Source organism: Mesoplodon bidens, assembly GCF_964165515.1.
Source record: "Mesoplodon bidens genome assembly, chromosome: 12".
Taxonomy (NCBI): Eukaryota; Metazoa; Chordata; class Mammalia; order Artiodactyla; family Ziphiidae; genus Mesoplodon; species Mesoplodon bidens.
Genome location: NC_138168.1, coordinates 55,009,023 through 55,029,725, shown reverse-complemented (window position 1 = coordinate 55,029,725; position 20,703 = coordinate 55,009,023). Strand labels below are relative to the sequence as shown.

At 39.2% G+C, this 20,703-nt stretch overlaps 1 protein-coding gene across 3 annotated transcripts in view; it reads right to left on the bottom strand.

Annotated features, from left to right (window-relative positions):
* HSF2 (heat shock transcription factor 2) overlaps nucleotides 1-15,100 on the bottom strand; it is a 36,978-nt gene extending 21,878 nt beyond the window's left edge. For 2 of the 3 annotated variants that reach the window (XM_081250809.1, XM_081250810.1), the window contains exon 1: nucleotides 14,909-15,097. In XM_081250809.1, coding sequence (XP_081106935.1) covers nucleotides 14,909-15,001 — 93 coding nt within the window. In that variant the 5' untranslated portion in view covers nucleotides 15,002-15,097. Of the gene's footprint in view, nucleotides 1-14,908 lie in introns of all 3 variants that reach the window. The other variant, XM_081250811.1, reaches the window with a different exon arrangement.
* Between the last annotated feature and the right edge of the window lie 5,603 nt (nucleotides 15,101-20,703).

The following is a 20,703-nucleotide window of genomic DNA, read 5'->3' as shown; positions in this document are numbered from 1 at the left end:
AAAAGACCCTGAATAACCAAAGCAATCTTGAGAAAGAAAAAATGAAGCTGGAGGAATCAGGCTCCCTGATTTCAGACTATACTACAGAGCTGCAGTCATCAAAATGGTATGGTACTGGCAAAATAACAGAAATATAGATCAATGGAACAGGATAGAAAAGCCCAGAAATAAACCCATGCACCTATGGTCAATTAATGTACAACATAGGAAACAAGATTATACAATACAGGAAAGACAGTCTCTTCAATAAATGGTGCTGGGAAAACTGGACAGCTACATGTAAAAAAAATGAAATTAGTATACTCTTTAAAACCGTACACAAAAATAAACTCAAAATGGATTAAAGACCTAAATGTAAGACCAAATACTATAAAACTCTTAGAGAAAACACAGGCAGAACACTTGACATAAATCACAACAATATCTTTTTCAAGCCATCTCCTAGAGTAATGGAAATAAAACCAAAAATAAACAAATGGGACCTAATTAAATTCCTCTGCACAGCAAAGAAAACCACAAACAAAACAAAAAGACAAACCAAAGAATGGGAGAAAATATTTGCAAAGATGTGACTGACAAGGGATTAGTCTCCAAAATTTACAAACAGCTCATGGGGCTCAATATCAAAAAAACAAACAACCCGAACAAAAAATGGGCAGACGACCTAAATACAGACATTTCTCAGAAGAAGACATACAGATGGCCAAGTGGCAAATGAAAAGATGCTCTACATCTCTAATTATTAGAGAAAGGCAAATCAAAACTACAATGAGATATCACCTCACACCAGTCAGAATGATGATCATCAAAAAACCTACAAACAATAAATGCTGGAGAGAGTGTGGAGCAAAAGGAAGCCTCCTACACTGTTGGTGGGAATGTAAATTGGTTCACCCACTATGGGAAACAGTATGAAGGTTCCCTAAAAAACTAAAAATAGAGCTACAATATGATCCAGCAATCCCACTCCTGGGTATATATCCAGAAGGAAACATGGTTTGAAAGGATTACATGCACCCCAATGTTCACTGCAGCACTGTTTACAATAGCCAAGACATGGAAGCAACCTAAATGTCCATCGACAGATGAATGGATAAAGAAGATGTGGTACATATATCCAATGGAATATTACTCAGCCATCAAAAAGAATGAAATAACGCCATTTGCAGCAACATGGATGGACCCTGAGATTATTATACTACGTAAAGTAAGTCAGACAAATATCATACAATATTGCTTATATGCAAAATCAAAAAAAAGATACAAATGAACTTATTTTCAAAACAGAAACAAACTCACAGACTCAGGGAACAAATTTATGGTTACCACGGGGAAGGGTGGGAGGCAAGGGATAGATTGGGATTTGGGGATTGACGTGTACACACTACTATATTTAAAATAGATAACCAGCAAGGACCTACTGTATAGCACAGAGAACTATACTCAATATTATGTAACAACCTAATGGGAAAAGAAATTGAAGAAGAATAGACACACGTATAACTGAATCACTTTGCTGTACACCTGAAACTAACACATGGTTAATCAACTATGCTCCAATATAAAATAAAAAAAAAAAAAATAAAGTCACTAGTGTATTTCCATATAAAAAATAAACAATTTGAAATTTCCTTCTAAAATAATCAAAATAATATGGTAGTGACATAAAGACAGACCAATCAATGGAACAGAATAGAAAACCCAGGAATGAACCCTCATATATACAGTCCAAGAATTTTTGACAAGGATGCCAAGATAATTCAATGGAGGGACTTCCCTGGTGGTGCAGTGGTTAAGAATCCACCTGCCAATGCAGGGGACACGGGTTCGAGCCCTGGTCCAGAAGATCCCACATGCCGTGGAGCAACTAAACCCACGCGCCACAACTACTGAGCCTGAGCTCTAGAGCCCACGAGCCACAACTACTGAGCCCGCGTACCACAACTACCGAAGCCTGCACACCTAGAGCCTGTGCTCTGCAATGAGAAGCCCGCGCACTGCAACGAAGAGTAGCCCCTGCTCGCTGCAACTAGAGAAGGCCCACGCGCAGCAACAAAGACCCAACTCAGCCAAAAAAAAAGACAATTCAACAGAAAAAGAACAACCTTTTCAACAAACAATGCTGGTAAAAACTGGATACTCACATGCAAAAGAATGAAGTTGACTCCTTACCTTATATCATATACAAAAATCATCTCAAAACAGATCAAAAGCTTAAACATGACAGCTAAAACTATAAAAATCTTAGAAGAAAACACAAGGGGGAAAAGCTTCATGACAATGGATTTGGCAAAAATTTCTTGGATAACACCAAAAGCACAGGCAACAAAAGCAAAAACAGACAAATGAGGCTACCTCAAACTTAAAAACTTTTGTGTAAAGAACACTATCTAGAGAGTGAAAGAGTAACCCACAAAATCGGAGAAAATATTTGCAAATAATACATCTGATAAGGGGTTAATACCCACAACATACATTAAAAAAAAACTTCAACTCAACAACAACGAAAAACAAGCCACCTGATTAGCAAAGGGCAAAGGACTTGAATAGATATTTCTTCCCCAAAAAGATACACAAATGGCCAATAAACACATAAGATGCCTAGCATCACTAATCATTAGGGAAATAAAAAGCAAAACCACAATGAGGTATCACCTCACTCATTAAGATGACTATTAAAAAACAAAAATAGGGCTTCCCTGGTGGCGCAGCGGTTGAGAGTCCGCCTGCCGATGCAGGGTACACGGGTTCGTGCCCCGGTCCGGGAGGATCCCACATGCCGTGGAGCAGCTGGGCCTGAGAGCCATGGCCACTGAGCCTGCGCATCCAGAGCCTGTGCTCCGCAACGGGAGAGGCCACAACAGTGAGAGGTCCACGTACCGCAAAAAAAAAAAAAAAAAAAAAAAAAAAAACCCAAAAAATAAGTATTGGTCAGAATGTGGAGAAACTGGAACCCTTTTTCCCTGCTGGTGGGAATATAAAACAGTGCAGCTGCTATGGAAAACAGTATAGTGGTTCCTCAAAAAATTAAACACATAATGACTAAATGATCCTAAAATTCTACATATATATCCAAAAGAATTAAAAGCAGGGGCTCAAAAAGATATTTGTACACCTATGTTCATAGTAGCATTATTCACAATAGCCAGAAGATGGAAGCAACCCAAACGTCCACTGACAGATGAATGGATTAACAAAATGTGGTACATACATACAAGGGACTATTATTCACCCTTAAAAAGGAAGAACACATGCTACAATGTGGATGAAACTTAAAGACATTATGCTAAGTTAGACTAGTCACAAGAGGACAAATACTGTATGATTCCACTTATATGAGGTATCTAGAATACTCAACTTCATAAAGACAGAAAGTAGAATGGTTACCAGGGGCTAAGGAGGAGGGGATTAGAAATTACTGTCTAATGACTATGAAGTTTCAGTTTGGGAAAATGAAAAACATTCTGGAGATGGATGGTAGTGACAGCTGCATAACAAGTGAATGTACTTAATTAAGGTCACTGAACTGCACACGTAAAAATAGTTAAAATGGTTAATCTGAAAATATATGTATTTTACAACAAAAACCTAAAACTAAAATGGAATAAAAAACTCCAACAATAGAAAAATATCAAGTATCTAAAAATAAATTTTAAGAATACACAAGACCTTTAAGGAAATATTAAACTGCAGAGAGACAGTGTTGTAAAGATGTCAAGTCTAATTAAGTTAACCAGTACACTGACTTCTCTCTCAATTAAAAAAAAGTTTTTGGAGACAAGGTGAATAGATGCTAACACAACCAAATATTAGGTACTAAAGTTCATTTCATAAAAATTATGTAACAAATAGCCAAGAAAATACAGAAAACAATGGAGAGAGAGGTGTTAACCCTACCTTACGCAGACAACAGAATTATAGTGTCTACAAGAGTTTGGTACTAAAGAAGGGATACTCAAATAGCTGAATGGACAGACTAGAGAGAACAGAAGCAGAAGCAAATCTATTTGAGAATTTAACAGGTAATAAGTAAAGGCAGCATTCAAATTAGGAGGGAAAAGGATGAGTTAATAAATTTTCCATTTGGAAGGAAAAAACAAAAGCTCAATGCTAACTTAATGTTACCTCACTCTTTATAACCAAGTTTTTGAAAGCATCACATAAAAAACCCCAGAAGTCATATAGGTAAAAATTAATAAATATATTTATGGAGACTACTAGCTGCCTACCCTATCTTGATTTCTTTTTCTTTTTTATTTTTTAAAACTAAAATTGGGGGCTTCCCTAGTGGCGCAGTGGTTGAGAGTCCGCCTGCCGATGCAGGGGACATGGGTTCGTGCCCTGGTCCGGGAAGATCCCACATGCCACGGAGTGGCTGGGCCCGTGAGCCATGGCCGCTGAGCCTGCGCGTCCGGAGCCTGTGCTCCAGAACGGGAGAGGCCACAACAGTGAGAGGCCCGCGTACCTCAAACAAACAAACAAACAAACAAAAAAACTAAAATTGTATATATTTAAGGTGTACATGATGATTTAACATATATTCACACATGCACAGTGAAATGACTACTACAAGCTAATCCACCAAACTAAAAAGCTTCTGCACAGCCAAGAATAATCAATAGAATGAAAAGACAACTTAATGGAATAAAAATATTTGCAAATACATATCTAATAAAGGATTAATATCTAAAATATATAAGGAACTCTCACAACTCAACAGCAAAAAGATGCAACCCAATTAAAAAATGGGCAAAGGATTCGATTAGACATTTTCCCAAAGAATACATACAAATGGGCAACAAGTATGTGAAAAGGTGCTCAACATCACTGATCATCAGGGAAATGCAAATCAAAACCACAATGAGACATCACCTCATACTTTTTAGGATGGCTATTCCTAAAAAAACAAAAAAACAAACCAACAAGTGTTGGTGAGGGATGTAGAGAAAAGGGAACCTTTGTATACTGTCGGCGGGAATGTAAATTGGTAATGTCATTATGGAAAATGGCATGAAGGTTCCTCAAAAAGTTAAAAATAGAACTACCATATGATCCAGCAGCCCTCTTCTGGGTATATATATACCCAAAGGAAACGAAACCAGTATCTCTAAGAGATATCTATGCTCCCATGTTCACTACAGCATTATTCACAATAACCAAGACACAAAAACAACCTAAATGTCCAACAAAGAAAGAATGGATGACGAAATTGTGAGATATATACATACTTTATACATATATTGATATATTTTATACATACATACACAATGAAACATTATTCAGCCTTAAAAAAGAAAGAGGGGCTTCCCTGGTGGCGCAGTGGTTGAGAGTCCGCCTGCCGATGCAAGGGACACGGGTTCGTGCCCCGGTCCGGGAAGATCCCACATGCCACGGAGCGGCTGGGCCTGTGAGCCATGGCTGCTGAGCCTGCGCGTCCGGAGCCTGTGCTCCGCAATGGGAGAGGCCACAACAGTGAGAGGCCCGCGTACCGGGGGAAAAAAAAAAGAGATCCTGCCACTTGCAACAACATGGATGATCCTCTAATTTCTTATTAACGACACAATTTTGTCTGATGCTACAAATACATTTCTCAGTCCCTCTTAGAAACAGAGGTGGCCAAATAACACATCTGGCAAACAAGATATAAGCAAAATGGATTGAGCGGAGCTTCCACAAAAGCTTCTAAAAGGGAAAAGACTCAAAGTGTCAAAGCCCTACATCTCATATTCCTGCTCAGAACCTGGAGCCAACGGCTAGAGCTCCAATAATGACTGAAGTAGAGGAACTAAGTATGGCTGAAAGGTTAAGAAGGTGACTCAGTATCTTCAGATGTAAGAGGAAAAATACAGTACATCTCTATTTTGTTTAAGCCATTGTTGTCTGGATTTCTATTACTTGTGTCTGAACTTAAACTTAACTGACAACAGACATTTAAAAAATACAATAAAGTTGAAAGCTTACTAACATAAAAATATATCCAACATTTATAACAAACAATTAACTGCATTAATTAAAATTTTTCTAACAAATCAGTAAGATGAAACACTCAATGTGAAATTCAGAAGATCAGATCTCATTCATAATAAAATGTACAGCAAAATAATGATTTTCACTTATTAGACTGGCAAAATTTTTAAAGTTTAAAAATAACCACTGTTGGTTATTCGGTAGTAGCTATTAAAATTTAAAAATGCATACATCTTTTTCTATCTTAAAAGGACTTTCCCTCTACCTTACTTCCTCTCAATCTACCCACCCCATCTGTCTTTTCATTCACTGCAAAATTTGACAAACAAATATTTTAAAGCCCCCTTCTCCAATTCAGGGCCATCTACTTACTCTCACTAAAATTTGGTTTCAGTTTTTGTGCCTCTACTCAAACTGTCTTTTTCTAAAATGTCAAATGCCAAATTCAATGCCCTCTTTTCAGTCCTCATCTTCCTACACCTCCCTGTGGCATTTCATTTGGCACTACTGACACTCCCCTTCTTAAATGCTCTGCTCTTACGGCTTTGAAACTATACAATGGGTCTCCTATCTCTCATATTTCTTTTCAATTGTCTTCCAGCTATCAAGAGGTAGTGAGTTTTTTAAGTTTCCATCCTTGATTATGATACCTTTTATACTCTTTCCTTAGGCAATCTCATCCACACCAATTTCTCTAATTACTGACTTTATTATGTATAATGATTATCGCAACTATGCCTCTGCCCCTGACCATCTCAAATTTCCCACTTGAATTTTTCAAACATTAACATTTTTACACAATGTTCTTTGACTTACTCACTTGTCTCTTTCAAACCCATCATCCTACTCCTCCAAAGTCAACTTTTTCCTGTATTCTCCATCCCGGCATGCCCTGTCCCCTCTAAGCTACCCAATTAATTTTGTCATCAATAACAAAAAGGCAAATTAAAAATCCTCAATTTTAACAGCTAGTAACTTAAAGGGGAAATATTTAAAACATTTCCTTTAAAAATAAGAGAAAGGGATCCCATGATCGCTGCTTCTATCTGACACCCTGAGGTGTCTTAGCCACTGCAAAAAATGAAACTGAAGGTATAAGGTTCTGAAAATAAGAACAAAACTGTCATATCCAGACACCTATGGATGTACACTTAGAGAATCCAAATCAGTAAAATGATTAGCTCACTGGTTTATTATCAATATACAAATGTTACTTGTGTTTCTAATTACCAGCAACAGCAATTATTTTTCATTAAAGGATCCCACTTAAAATATCTATAAAATCTAACAAAGCTGTACAAGATCTAACTGCAAAAAATATAAAATTTTATTAAATAACAAAATGAATTTAGAAAAATGCCTTGTTCCCATGAATATATCATATCATAAAGATACCTATTTTCCCTAATCTGATTTACAGTTTCAGTACAATTCCAATAAAAAAAATCCTAATAGGTTTGCTTTGTTTTTTTTCTTTAATGGAACTTGATTTTAAAACATATATGGAAGAGCAAAGACCAATAGTAGTCAAGGCAGTCCTAAAGACTAGGTTGCCCTCCCAAAAGCTTTATAGAGCTACAGTAATTAAGACATGTGATACAGGAAAAAGGATAAATTATCCAGTGGAACAAAATAGAGAACCCAGACACAAAAACACAATCTACATATAATTTTGCTTATAAGACAGAGGTAGCAACACCAATCACTAGAGGAAGAAGAAACTGTTCAATAAAGGGGCTAAAACAACTAAATATGGAAAACAATGAAACAGGATCCCTTATACCACACACAAAAATCAATTCCAGTGAATTAAAGATTTAGATATAAAATTCAAACCTTTAAAGTTTTCAGAAAAAAAAAAAAGGAGATGGAAAAGTATTTTTCTCTCCTTGGGGTAGGAAAGCAAAAGCATCCTGAAGAAACAAAGAACATGAACCACAAAAAAGGCTGATATATTATACTAAAATTAAGAACTTATACTCATCAAAAGAAAGTAAAAAAGATAAGCCACAACTAGGAGAAGACAGAGGCAACACGTACATCCAAAAAGATGCAGAATTACAAGGAATTCCTACAAATAATAAAAGATAAACCACCCAATAGAAAAATCGTCAAACATTTCATAGAATACGAAACACAAATGGCCAGTAAATATGAAAAGGTGTTTGAACACGTTAATTATCAGGGAAATATAAATTAAGACCTCATTGATACAATATTTTATATCCACTAGATTGGTAAAAACTCACAAGAATGAGAATATCAAGTTTTGAAGAGACAAATTAATGGGAAATCTCATGCATGGCTAAAAGGAGTACAAGCTGATTTGACTTTTTCGGAAAATAATTTGATCTTGAGGTTGAGCATGTCATACCTTATTTTCCAGAAATTCTACTCGTCAATGTAAGTGTACCTTACAGAAATTTGTGCTTATATACACCAGAAGAGGTGTATAAGAAAAGTCATAACAGCATTTGACATGGTTGATCATCTCTTTCTTGAACCATTTTCTTCCATTAAATTATATGACCTCACTCCCTTGTGTTTTCTCCTTTCTCACTGTTCCTTCTCAATCTCTCTTGCTGGCTTTTTCTTGTCTTCATATTGTCTAAATATTAGAATACCCTATCTTGCAGGTCCTTCTATCTTCATCTGTCTCTCTGGATGATCTCATCCAGTCCCATGGCTTTACCACTCACAAGCTCCAAACTCCACCTTGTATGCCAGAGTCTTACACTATTCTAAACAACCTATTCAACATTGCCACTTGAAGGTCTTGGAGTACAGAAGTCATTCATGCTGTTCTCCTTTCCAGCACTGCACTTCCCCAGCTCCTTTGAAATAAGGTGTGGTCGTATGACCAAGTGTGGTCAGTGAAATGCAAGCAAAACAAAACAAAACACGTCTGAAGTAATACTAGCGATCCATTTGTAATCTCAAAGTTAACATGGCCAAACAGAATCCCCACCTGCACTTCGCCGAATCTTCCCGCATCTCAGCAAATGGTACCATCATCTATCTGTTGCTCAGGCCAAATACATGAGTCATTCTAATTCTTTTCTATGTCTCCTCCAACTCCAGAAAATTTATCATTAAGATCTGTGACCTTGCCTTCAAAGTAGATATTACATCTGCGGCTCACCACCTCCACTGCTATTACCCTAGTCTCAACCATGCTATTTTCAATACCATAGTGGAAAACTGTGATAGTCTTCTAACTAGTTCCCTCATTTCCAATCTCCTTACCATGCCCTAAGGCCCTATACCATTTGCTTCTGCCTACCTCTCTGACCTCACTCTCATGTTATCTAAAGATAATCCAACTACATGGGCCTTCTGAAATCATATGAACATGCTATGCTCAAGGCCTTTACATTTTCCATTCCCCTTTGCCAGACCCATCTTTTCTAATCATTCAGATCTCTGCTCACATATCACCTCCCCAAAGAGGTTTCATCGTCACTCTACCTAAAATACAACAAATTCCAGTCATTTTACATGCTAGTTATGAATTTACTGCGCCAAATTCATTCTTCAATGTCTGCTCTGCAAATATGGAGCTGAGTCTTAAATATCTTTCTTTTCGAGCATGGTGTTAAGCTTTGTCATAGAAGACACTAGAGAGATATTACAAGAGGAAGGGATTACCCTTCCTGGTTCCAGTGTGTCCTTGGCAGGTTCCTGCTGTGCAGGGAGGTTCTCCAGCACCTAGCTCTTGCAGTGCACAGAAGGCAGCAGCACCCTAAGGCCAGGAGCTTCCCCCAACACTCCCTCTCCCTTGGGAGGCTTCAAATCAGAGTATCTCTGGCCAGACATCTCTCCATGAATAGCTTTCTAGGGTACCCTAGAGCATAGGCTAATAAACATGTTCTTAAAGGGCTAGACAATAAATATTTTAGGCTTGCAGGATATAAGGTCATAACTCTGCCCCTGTAGCAAGAAAGCAACTACAGACAATATGTAAGTAGACTGAGCATGGCTATATTCCAAATAAACTTTACTTTTAAAACACATGGTTGGCCCACAGGCCATAATCTGCCAACCCCTGCCCTAGAAAGCATATTTCCCGGCAAGTTCTGAAGGATGGATTTCTAGTAAGTCCCACTAGTGTGGCATCAGTGAAGTCTTTGCCATTCAGTGAGATATGGTCATTCTCTCTCCAACAAGGTCTTAGACTTCAGGGAAGGGCTCTTACTTGGGCACTCGCACTTAGGCCTACCAGTGATGGCTGCTTCTTATAACTGCTATTCCTATCTTCTTTAGAGTTTTCTTTACCCCAATTCTCCTAATATAGTTATCCTATTAAACTTTCTCTGTTCAAAATACTGTGTGATTTGTCTCCTAATTGCACTCTCTCTTTACCCTGCTTTATTTTGTTAATTATCACTAACTGAAATTATATTATTTGTGTTTGCTTACTTTTTAATTATCAGTATCCTTCACTAAAATGTAAGATCTATGAAGGCAGCTATTTTGTTAACTACTGAATGAATTCCTACTACCTAGCACACTGTCTGGTTGTAACAGAGTCACAACTATTTGTGAGTGACAATAAATGAGTCTTTGATCATAGTGGACCAAATTGTATTTTTAGAATTTCAACTCTTGGATTATATATATCAAATGAGATTAATGTGCCTTGCTTATATTGCTCTCTCTCTCAAACACACACCACCCTAACTCACTAATATCGTTCTGTGTCTCTGCTTATGGTATTCCTTCAGTCTCTACTTCGAAATTAATAAATAACTTCGAGTGCAAAATTTCTACCTTACTGCTGTTTAAACCTGTGAAGCTTAAGCACTGCAACACAGAACCCTCCCTATGCATTTTATAAGGGACAAAAAGCCACTATTACTCAGTAGGGTGAGAAGGATAGTAGCTTCTCTTTAGGCCTAACCCATAAATGCAAGCTTCCAAATAGTAATTGTTTCTGCTCAAACTGGTACTCTTGATTATAAACGTCCCAAATACTCTTACTAATAATCTAATACTTCAGCCCCATTACTTTAAAAGTTTCCAGAATAGAAGTCTCTTTTTTAAACAACCAGTCTATAATTTCTTTATGTGTACCAACCATTCCTTGTGAGTCTCTAGCTCTTTCTCTTACGTATACAAATAAAAAATACTTGTCTGTGAATCAGTCAACTTTTCTGTAGGTCCATCTAAAGTGGATTTAACCCCTATTCTGCCACATTTGTGGCTTTTCTTGTTTTCACTTGAGAGTACTGCTGGGAAATTCAAAACAATACCATAACACTGGGAAGTCTAAAGATCTGTTCAAATTCATCCAAAACAGCTAGAAAACACTGGACAAATTCTGTTTTTTCTCCCTTTCCCTCCTATTTCCTGATTTATCTCTGCTGACTTGAGATGGATAGGGAAGTAGAGACTGCCATAGGGCACAAAAAGGTGGAACAGATGGGTATGAAGTCTCGGTGGAAATCACTTTTTGGTATTCTCAAGCAACCTGAAGAACTGAGACAAAGGCAGGAACACTGGTAAAACAGTGACTTTCCAGTTCTTTCTTTTTTTAATATTGCTTCACTTCAACATACACTGAGTATCATTTATCAGTAACAGTAAAGGCTGTTCCTTACGATGGCAAGAACTTCCATTCAACTTCCACAACTTCTTGTCCCTGAAGATCAAGTTTCCCCAGTTGCTACCAAACTAAACCTGTGCCCTCTGTTTAGGACTCTGTTACATTTAAAACAGCTTTAGGTTGTTCAACAGTACTATCCCTGTCCTCGATTCTGGTAACAGACTGCCTACCACAGCCAAAATAGCTATAGGAAATGTAAAAACAGACAAAAAAAGAAAGGAAAAAGAAATATCAGAGGGGAATTTGGGGGATGTACTGTATGTTTTAAAGACACTCAGAATCTAAAGACATTTCTATCATTTGAGTCTATAACAGTATAATTTTGATTGTTCAGAATATTATATTTCTACAATTAATGACATCAATGGGGGTATTAGTTCATTTCTGTCATACTACAAATTTCAAGGAAAACTGAAGTTATATAAGTCTTCAGGAATATTAAGCCAAGCTTTTCAAACTGCAGTTGGTGTTTTCTCCCCTTGCCTTACACTCTAGCTAGAGTAAATTGTTTTCCACAAGTGAAAACAATTGCATAAAAGATTGCCTCCTTTCCAAAACATCTGCTACTTCTAAAAGGTCTTAATATGATTTTCACTCAGAGAGTACAAATGTTAAATTACCTCAACAGAAGTCCAGCAAAACAAGTTTGAAGGAAACCAGAAACAACCATAAATAGCAACTTCTAAAAGATGAGAGTAAGTTATTTTGGTTTTTCCATCTAACATCATTGTTCAATTAAAGTTTTACCTTTCATTGTTAACACTGTTTTCGGAAAAAACTGTGGGAATGTAAGACAACTTCCTTAGGCAACTAAGCATAGTCCAAGACATTAATCCAGAATTGTCCACTGACGTGTGGAGGAGTAACATTTTGGTATAAAAACTAAATATTGTGACGACCTGTATTAAGTGTAGGGCCGTTGATGGAAGAATGATCTGGGAGCTCAGAAATCTATGTTAGAGCCCCACCTCCAATAATGCTAGCTTTGTAATTATAGATAAATAATCTAACCTAAGCTTCAAATCTACATAATGAGACTAAACCAGATGATCATTGAGATTCTTTTCAGGCATCATTCCACTTTTATCATTTCTACCATTTCCATTACATAGTCCAAGGATTTCACTGCTTCATCAAACATTTATTAAGTACCTACTGTGTCCCTTGGCACAGATACTGTCCCTGTTCTCACTGAATTTATATATATATATATATATATATATATATATATATTTTTTTTTTTTTTTTTTCTTCAGTACGTGGGCCTCTCACTGTTGTGGCCTCTCCCGTTGCGGAGCACAGGCTCTGGACACGCAGGGTCAGCGGCCATGGCTCACGGGCCCAGCCGCTCCGTGGCATGTGGGATCTTCCCAGACCAGGGCACGAACCTGTGTCCCCTACATCGGCAGGCGTACTCTCAACCACTGCGCCACCAGGGAAGCCCTGAATTTATACTTTAATTGTCCCACTATGTATTAAAAAATGAGTAGCCAAAACATAAGCTTAGACTTAATAATGGAAAAAAATAAGAATGATTTTTAAGTGGTTTGGCTTAGAATTCATAAAATGATGCATTTACGGATTAGTATGAAACTCTACACATTTGATACGGCCCATAAAATTAAAGTATTATTAAAATATGTTGGTTAATGAGAATTTACTAGACCTGCTGACAGAATACCCCTTAAGTAAAACCAATTTCCAATATATTTAGGTACCATTTCTAGGCAATAAAAACAAGAAGGCCCACCCAAGACAAACAGATGTGATAAAGTCAGCTTAGGAGTGGGGAGACTCTCGGTCCAATCTCTTACACATGCACAAGGCTGAGTAACTGCAGTCTGTGCTGATCCATCCTTGTCAACCTTTAATCCTTATGACTGATGAAAAGCATGAGACATCTGTTTATTTTTAAGTGTATACTGGTGGCTGGCTTCCTTATTTTCACCCCTTCTTTGTACAACTGTACAGAATTCATCAAATGCCTAATGCACAACATCCACTCGATGCTACTGACCTTCAGGAAAATTAAGTCCTAGAGGGAGATAAAAAAAATAAACAAATGACAGCAATATAAGGCAGACTGTGGTGTTACAGTAGTCAAAACTTCACGTACTCAATATAGTGCTCCCTGTTAAGATAAAATAATAAAACTGAGGGTTCCTAGCATAGGAAACAGAACAGAAAAGGAACAGAAAAGAAAGTGAGAAAGGGGAGATAACATTTACTCAGTACTTAACAGGTGCCAGGCACTGTGCAGGTAGTTTTCACTTACTCTTTTCCAGGCCTCTAAACAAGATAATATCCAAAACAGATGACCATCTACAATAGGAGAACTCCACTCCCCTTCACAAAACGATTCCAATAGCCTAAGTGTATTGTAACGCAAATGCTGTTTATGTAATAATCATTCTAATTAGAATCAGTATTTGGAACTAGAGGGGGGTCTTGGATCACCTAAGTAACCCATTCATCTTATGGACGACGACACTTGGGTCAGACGAGATAAGGAGCCTGTTTAGTGGCAGAATTGGGATCAAACCAATAATCAAGACATCTATCTATACACCACACTGCCGGCAACTGTTTAGTGAAATTCAGTGATTCGTTTTTGCTCTTCCCTATGTTACTGAACACCTGTCTATTGGCACTTTTATTAAAATAATCATAAAAATCCGTTTATAAAAATGGCTCAGAATCGCGAAAGAATAACGTACCATTTTCTATATAATATTTTCAAGCTTCCTGATAAGCAGTAACCTGCGTTTGAACATGTGCCTCCTTCCCTGACTGCCGTCCTCATAAAGATCTCAGATGCGAGGCGAACTGTGTGTGTTTTAGGGGCGAGAATCAGGTAGCGAAGGTAAAGACTGCCTCACATAAACCCCGCGTTTAAGATCCCGGCCAGAGCTGCCCGTGCCCCCAGCGAGCCGCAGCCCGCGAGCCCGGCGGGAGGACGGAGGATGAGTGTGCAGTAACGTGGCTCCCGCTCCCTCGGCTCGTCGGCAGCCCTCGTTCCGCCGGGCTGGTTCCGAACGCCGCCCGGGTCGGACCGTTACGGGGTCTCCCGGGCCGCGGCGCCCCGCGCGGGCCGCCCCTCCCCCACCGCGGCCTGAGCCAGCGGCACCGGCCGGGACCCCCGCGGCTCCCCGCGCAAACAATACCGGGGTCCCCCGCGAGGCTGCACGCCGAGGCCCGTGCCACCCCGCCACCCCCGCGCCACGGGCCTCACAGAGGGCGTCGAGCCGCAGGCCGCGAGAGACAACCCCGCGGGAGAGAGCGAGAGAGGAGGACGTTAGTTAGGGGGTTCGGAGGCCGCCGTGCCCTCACCCTTACCTGACTCCAGGTGATGAACTCGTTCGTGTGCGTTTCCTCCACAAGCGTCCACAGCTTGCTGAGGAAAGCCGGCACGTTCGAACTCTGCTTCATTGTTAACGAGGCGCAGGAATTCCTAATTCTACACCCAAACGCGGCGGTAGCGGCGGAGGCGGAGGCGGAGGCGGCGGCAGCGGAGGCGGAGGCGGCGGCGGCGGCAGCAGCTGCTCCCAGAGAACGCCCACAACGCAGGCGCAGCAGCTCCCGGGCCCCGCCCACCTCGCCCCGCCCCGCCCCGCCAGGCGCGCAGTGAGGCGGGGTAACCGGGCGACCGCACGTGACTGACCAGTCTCCCCGCTCTGCCTGTGCTCACTGGTCCCGCGCCGGTTCCGTTGCCGACCAATCGCAGGAGCCGACCGCACAACAGAGGAAAGCAATTGGATGCTGCAGATGGGGAGGGGTGGGAGCAAAGGGGGACGCTGCTTTCTCATTCGCCCTGTCTATAGGAGCTCTCGCTGTAGCGGATCTGCTGCTTGGGGGACTGTGTTTGGTTGTTTCACGTGGAAGCAGGTTTGGATGTTTGGGCTATGGCTGGAAGGCTACAGGAAGTCCTCAGGGGCATTTGAGTCATAAGTTTGGTAGGCAAAGTGTGGGTTGCGCCAGTCAGGCAGGAGGAAGGAGTGTAATAGTTCACACGGGGGGGAAAAAAAGCAGCTTTCAAGCATGATTTGCTAGGCCCCAAATTGAAACTGTGTTAATAATAATGAACCGTGTCCTTAAATTTTCATTAGGAAAAAAATCGTTCGTATAAAACACATTTATCAAATAGAGGAATTTAAATGTCACTCTTTACTAAGCACGTACTACAGTGAACCAAGAACTGTAATAGGCAGCTTACATGCTGTTTAACAGACATGGAATGCGCACTGTGTGCGCAGCATAAAAAGAAATAGTATCATTTATTCTGTTTTAATGAATTAAAATAATTGTTCCTGTAGGTACTTTACAGGTATGTTCTTAAGATAATTATCCCTGTATGTCCTTTACAGATTTGGTGTAGTGGAAAAAATATTGGACAAGGAGTCAGCATATGAGTTTAGACCCAGCTTCAAGGACACATTAGTGGATATTTAATTACACTGGTAGTGTGTGTAATTAGAGCTATCCCTTAATCTGTCTGTGCAGGTCTTTCCCATCTCCCCATTGGGAATAAAACTGTCTCTCTTTTCACCCCTTAAGATAATATTAATAACATAGGAGGTTTGAAAATATAAAGAATTGTACAAAATTTAAAATTTTTTATGAGTCAGAATGTAAACATAAGAATGTACAAACAAGTCAGAGATAATAATTAACATTTTATAAGAAATTCAACATAGGATTGGTTTATCTCCTGGGTACATGTAATTTAATACAATAAAAAAAAATACATACAATTTCCAACAAGCATATATTTATTGAAATTTGTGTTTGACTTTGTGTCTAGCAATGATCTGTTTGCTGAAACAAAATCAGATGTGTGGTGGGAGACATCCAATAAATGAACTAATATTTGATGAGCACTTATATATGCCCAGGGTTTTACATATATTATATCATTTAATCCTCACAACAACCCAGTGCAGTAGGTCTTATTATCCCATTTTTCCAATGAAGATTCTGAGACTCAAGAGCGAGTTTACCTATATCACAGCTAGTAAACAAGAGAGGGTATTTACACTCAGGCTTTATTGAGTTTGAAAGCCTATGTTCTTTCCATTGTATGATGATGACACCATCTCAATACTTAAGATGTTTATACTCTGACTTAAGACACAAGACAAACACAATGATGAGCAATCATTAATATTTTTTAATTAGCTAAATTTGTCATATAACTAGTACTGAAACATTTAGAAAGACAGAGTTGAGTGAGTTAAGGTCGTAAGGGAAGAATTCTCAGAGGATGGGGACCTTAAGTTGGGTCTTGAAGTACAAACGCATTTGGCTAGCTAAAAAGAAGACAACACTGAGCAAAGATGGGGAGGCCAATGAGCACCGTCTGCCTTTGGAGATTGACAGCACAGGAGGTAGTGTCTGAGGAGAAAATGTGGCACACTTTCATGGCATTGTATTGTTTCCATCTAAAAACAAAACAAAATGGTGTGTTTAGATACAAGCAAAAACTCCTCTTTGGGCATTCAACCTGTGTAGTTGTAAGCCTATGCTTAGTAGGGCCTCTTACTTGGTTTAATTCTCTGCTGTCACCATCTTGAAATTCTTAGTTTTTGAACAAAGGACCCTGTATTTTCAAGTTGCTTTGGGCCTCTCAAATTACGTAGCTGGTCTGCTTCCAAAATATTACACTTATAGACCAGTGGTTCTCAAACTTAAGCATGTATACAAATCTCTTGGAGGCAGAAGACTGTCAATATAACAGATGATCAGGTATCACTTATAATACTCACGAGGCCAGCTATGGGGTTATTAACCAGATAATGTGATGATGGCACCAGGAAATAGATGATGTGTCTAAAATCAAATGTCTGGGGTTGGAATGGAAACCATGTCTTTCATAGTCTGAAACATATGCTTTCTTCCTTTATACCAATGTGCCTCAAGCTTTAACCTACATCAGAATCACCTGGAGGGCTTCTGAAAAAACAGACTGCTGCTTCTCCCCCCCTCCCCAGCTCCACTCAGTAGATCTGGGGTTCAGGCTAAGAATTTGTATTTCTAACAAGTTCCCAGGTAACGCAGAAACTGTTGGCCCTCGGACCACACTTTGAGAACCATTGTTATATAGGAAAAATTAGTAAACTGACTTTCCCTTGCTAACATTTACAGACTTATTGCTACTCACCCTTCACCTCAACAAAATCCAGACTTTCCAGGAATAATTTAAACTACTGTGTTTTCTTTTTCTATGAACATAATCTTTAATATTTATTGTGATTAATAAACTCTTTGAAAACTTTAAGTACTGATTAGAGACATTTTGTGGAAAAGAAAATCATTATTGGCTCGTTTGCACCTAAATATAAAACGGAGAAGGGAAGAAAACCAAATCAAAGTAATTCACAATTATTTGCCACCTACAATATTCCACAAATATCAGAAGAAACATATTTGAGCCAGTGTCAACAATTTTGAAGTGTTTACAATATTAGAGGATAAAAATATCACTTTCTTAAAGTGAATTGCCTCCTGTTGGCTACAAATTAGAAAAGTTGGAATATTTCCATGGCTCACTTGCAGCCTGGAATGTAAGATTTAGAAGATATAGAATAACATTAGAAAATATGAGTGACCCAGACCTTTGCCTAGGAAATAGAAAAGCATACTGTGGTGTGCAAAGTGTCTGATTCAAATTGTATAAATTCTATCTAATCTATTATGCAAAACTACTTGGAGTCGGCACTACAACCAGAACTAGCTTGTAATTATTGTTTTCAAGGATAGCAAGACTGAAGCCAAAGGCTACCTGCGTAGAGATTTCCAGCTATTTATATTCCTATCTGGACCAAGTGTTGATTTTCGTCAATTTTGGAATGGCCTATGGGGCCTTAAGCCAATCACTTGACACCTCTAAATCTTAGAATCTTCTATGTAAAATGTGAGTAAAAATACCTGTTATACTCACTTCACAGAGTGGTTCTGAGAATTTGATAAACTGCTTCTTCCTCCAGTTCATGCTCACAATCTTTACAGAGATCTTTCCAAGACACAAAACTGAAAAGGTCACTTCCTGACTTAAAACTGTTCAGCGGCTTCCCATTATTTTCAGAATAAATTCAAACCCCTTAAAGGTGGCGTAAAATGACCTTCTGTGATCTGATGCCACCTACAATTTCAGTCATTGTCTACCACTCTCCACAAACACCTAACCCTTAGCCACACCCAAATCTTGTACTTACCTTGCAGATCATGTGCTTCCATACCTCTACATATGTCCATGAGCTGTTGCCTCTGTGTGGAGAGCCCTTCTTCTTCCCCATTATCTCCAAAGAAATTTCCTCCTTAACCTTCAAGGTCAAGTACAATTCCATACTGAAGTCACCTCTTTCAGTCAAACTTTCCCTGGAGGCCTTTATAATAGCACTTATTAATAACTAAATAAATAACTACTTGTTATTTATTTACATGTGTTTTTTCATACTAGGCTATATAACACTTTCAGCATAAAGACTAAGTCATATTTACATTTATTTTCATCTAAAATGGCCTCTCACAGTGCTGGTACACATAAGACTCTCAATAAATATTTATTGAATTAAGCAATGAATACGTGAACTGATGAGTGCTAACCATCCATTTAATCTTCCATGACCCCCAAATTTGGATGACTCGTTCCTCCCCTGCGCCCCATAGCATGTGGAACTTGACCCTCATGGTATTTGCCACGTTGCAGTTGCTCATTTACTTCTCAGCAACCCTCACTAGCCTAGCAGATTGTGCTTGCGTTGTTCACTCTTGTATCCTTAGCAGTTAGCACAGTGCTATAACATAGCAACAGCTCAATAGATATTTGTTAATGAATAATTTTAGTTTCTGATACCTTTTGCATAAAATGTACTCTACTTAATAATAAAGAAACACCTTACAACTTATTAGGGCTCAGTCCATACAAACTTTTTAGTTTATAGGAGAAGAAAATGAAGAGAAGGGGAGCTTAAGGATAGCTCAGCTGAAAGGTATGTGATTGAGGAGCTATTTGTGGAATAAGTATCAGAATCCTGGAAATGCCAGACGTTAATGGAATGTCATAGAGTCCCAGGCTTGAGGTCATTTGTCTTTGAAACAAACAAACCTTTGGCAATAGCAGCAAAATGCTTAAAGACCCTATGGCTTTTGAATAAGTAGAGGGCTAGGAGACTGTGAAAGTTAATTTTCAAGAAGGTCAAAGAAGAATCTTCTTTCTTTCTAAGGCTACAACTTGGATGTAAACGGGACTGGCCGGAGGAGCTTTTTAAGTAGGAAATGTGTTAGTATCACTGTACCAGCCTTGGGCTGGCACTGCTGTACATGAAACTTCCATTGTATGCCACATGTGCTAAAATCCAGCCAATCACCCAACGACAGTGACAAACTGGTCCAGATTTGTGCAGGACTTTCCCATTTTAGTACTGCAAATCCTATGTCCCGGGTAGTACCTCAGCCCCAGGCAAACCAGGAGGGTTCGTCACCGTAACTCCAGCCTCGTCAAGCTACTGATGTTGGACAGGAAGCATTGACTTATCAAGCTAAGCCAGGTGACTTGTATAGCAGCTAGCACAAATGAGAGATCTACAACTTTAATGCAGTTCTTAGCCTTTCTGGAAGCAAGGTGGAGGTACTCTTTCACAGGCACCCCAACAGACAGCTGATAAAAAGAAGGAATCTATGTACCCCACAAACCAATATCCTAGTGGAGGCCCAGACCCAAGCTGAAAGATACTGATAAGGAAGAGAACTCAAGGCCAGAAAACTTAAAAGAACAGGAAGCATTAGAAAAATGTAGTAGATTGGCGACATGGCCTGTGATGTAAGCCTTCCACTAGAATAGCATCGTGCTAGGGGTCCGGTTTCCATTCCCTTGGGACTGATTTTGCTCCAAGTGGAGGTGGTAGCCAAGAGAGGTGTTTGGACTTCATCTTTCTAGATAGTGGGTTTAAATGATCATTTTATTCAAATCATTTGATGGTGGAGATCTGAGCCCCCTCAATGATTAAATGTGTTGGGTTATATGGCTTGTGTACAGAAATTTACCCATACCTTGAACACAAGATTGAACTGGAGAAACTGGCTTCAGTGAGGAGGTACCACTGTCAGAGATGTGTGCCATGATCTGAGAGGTG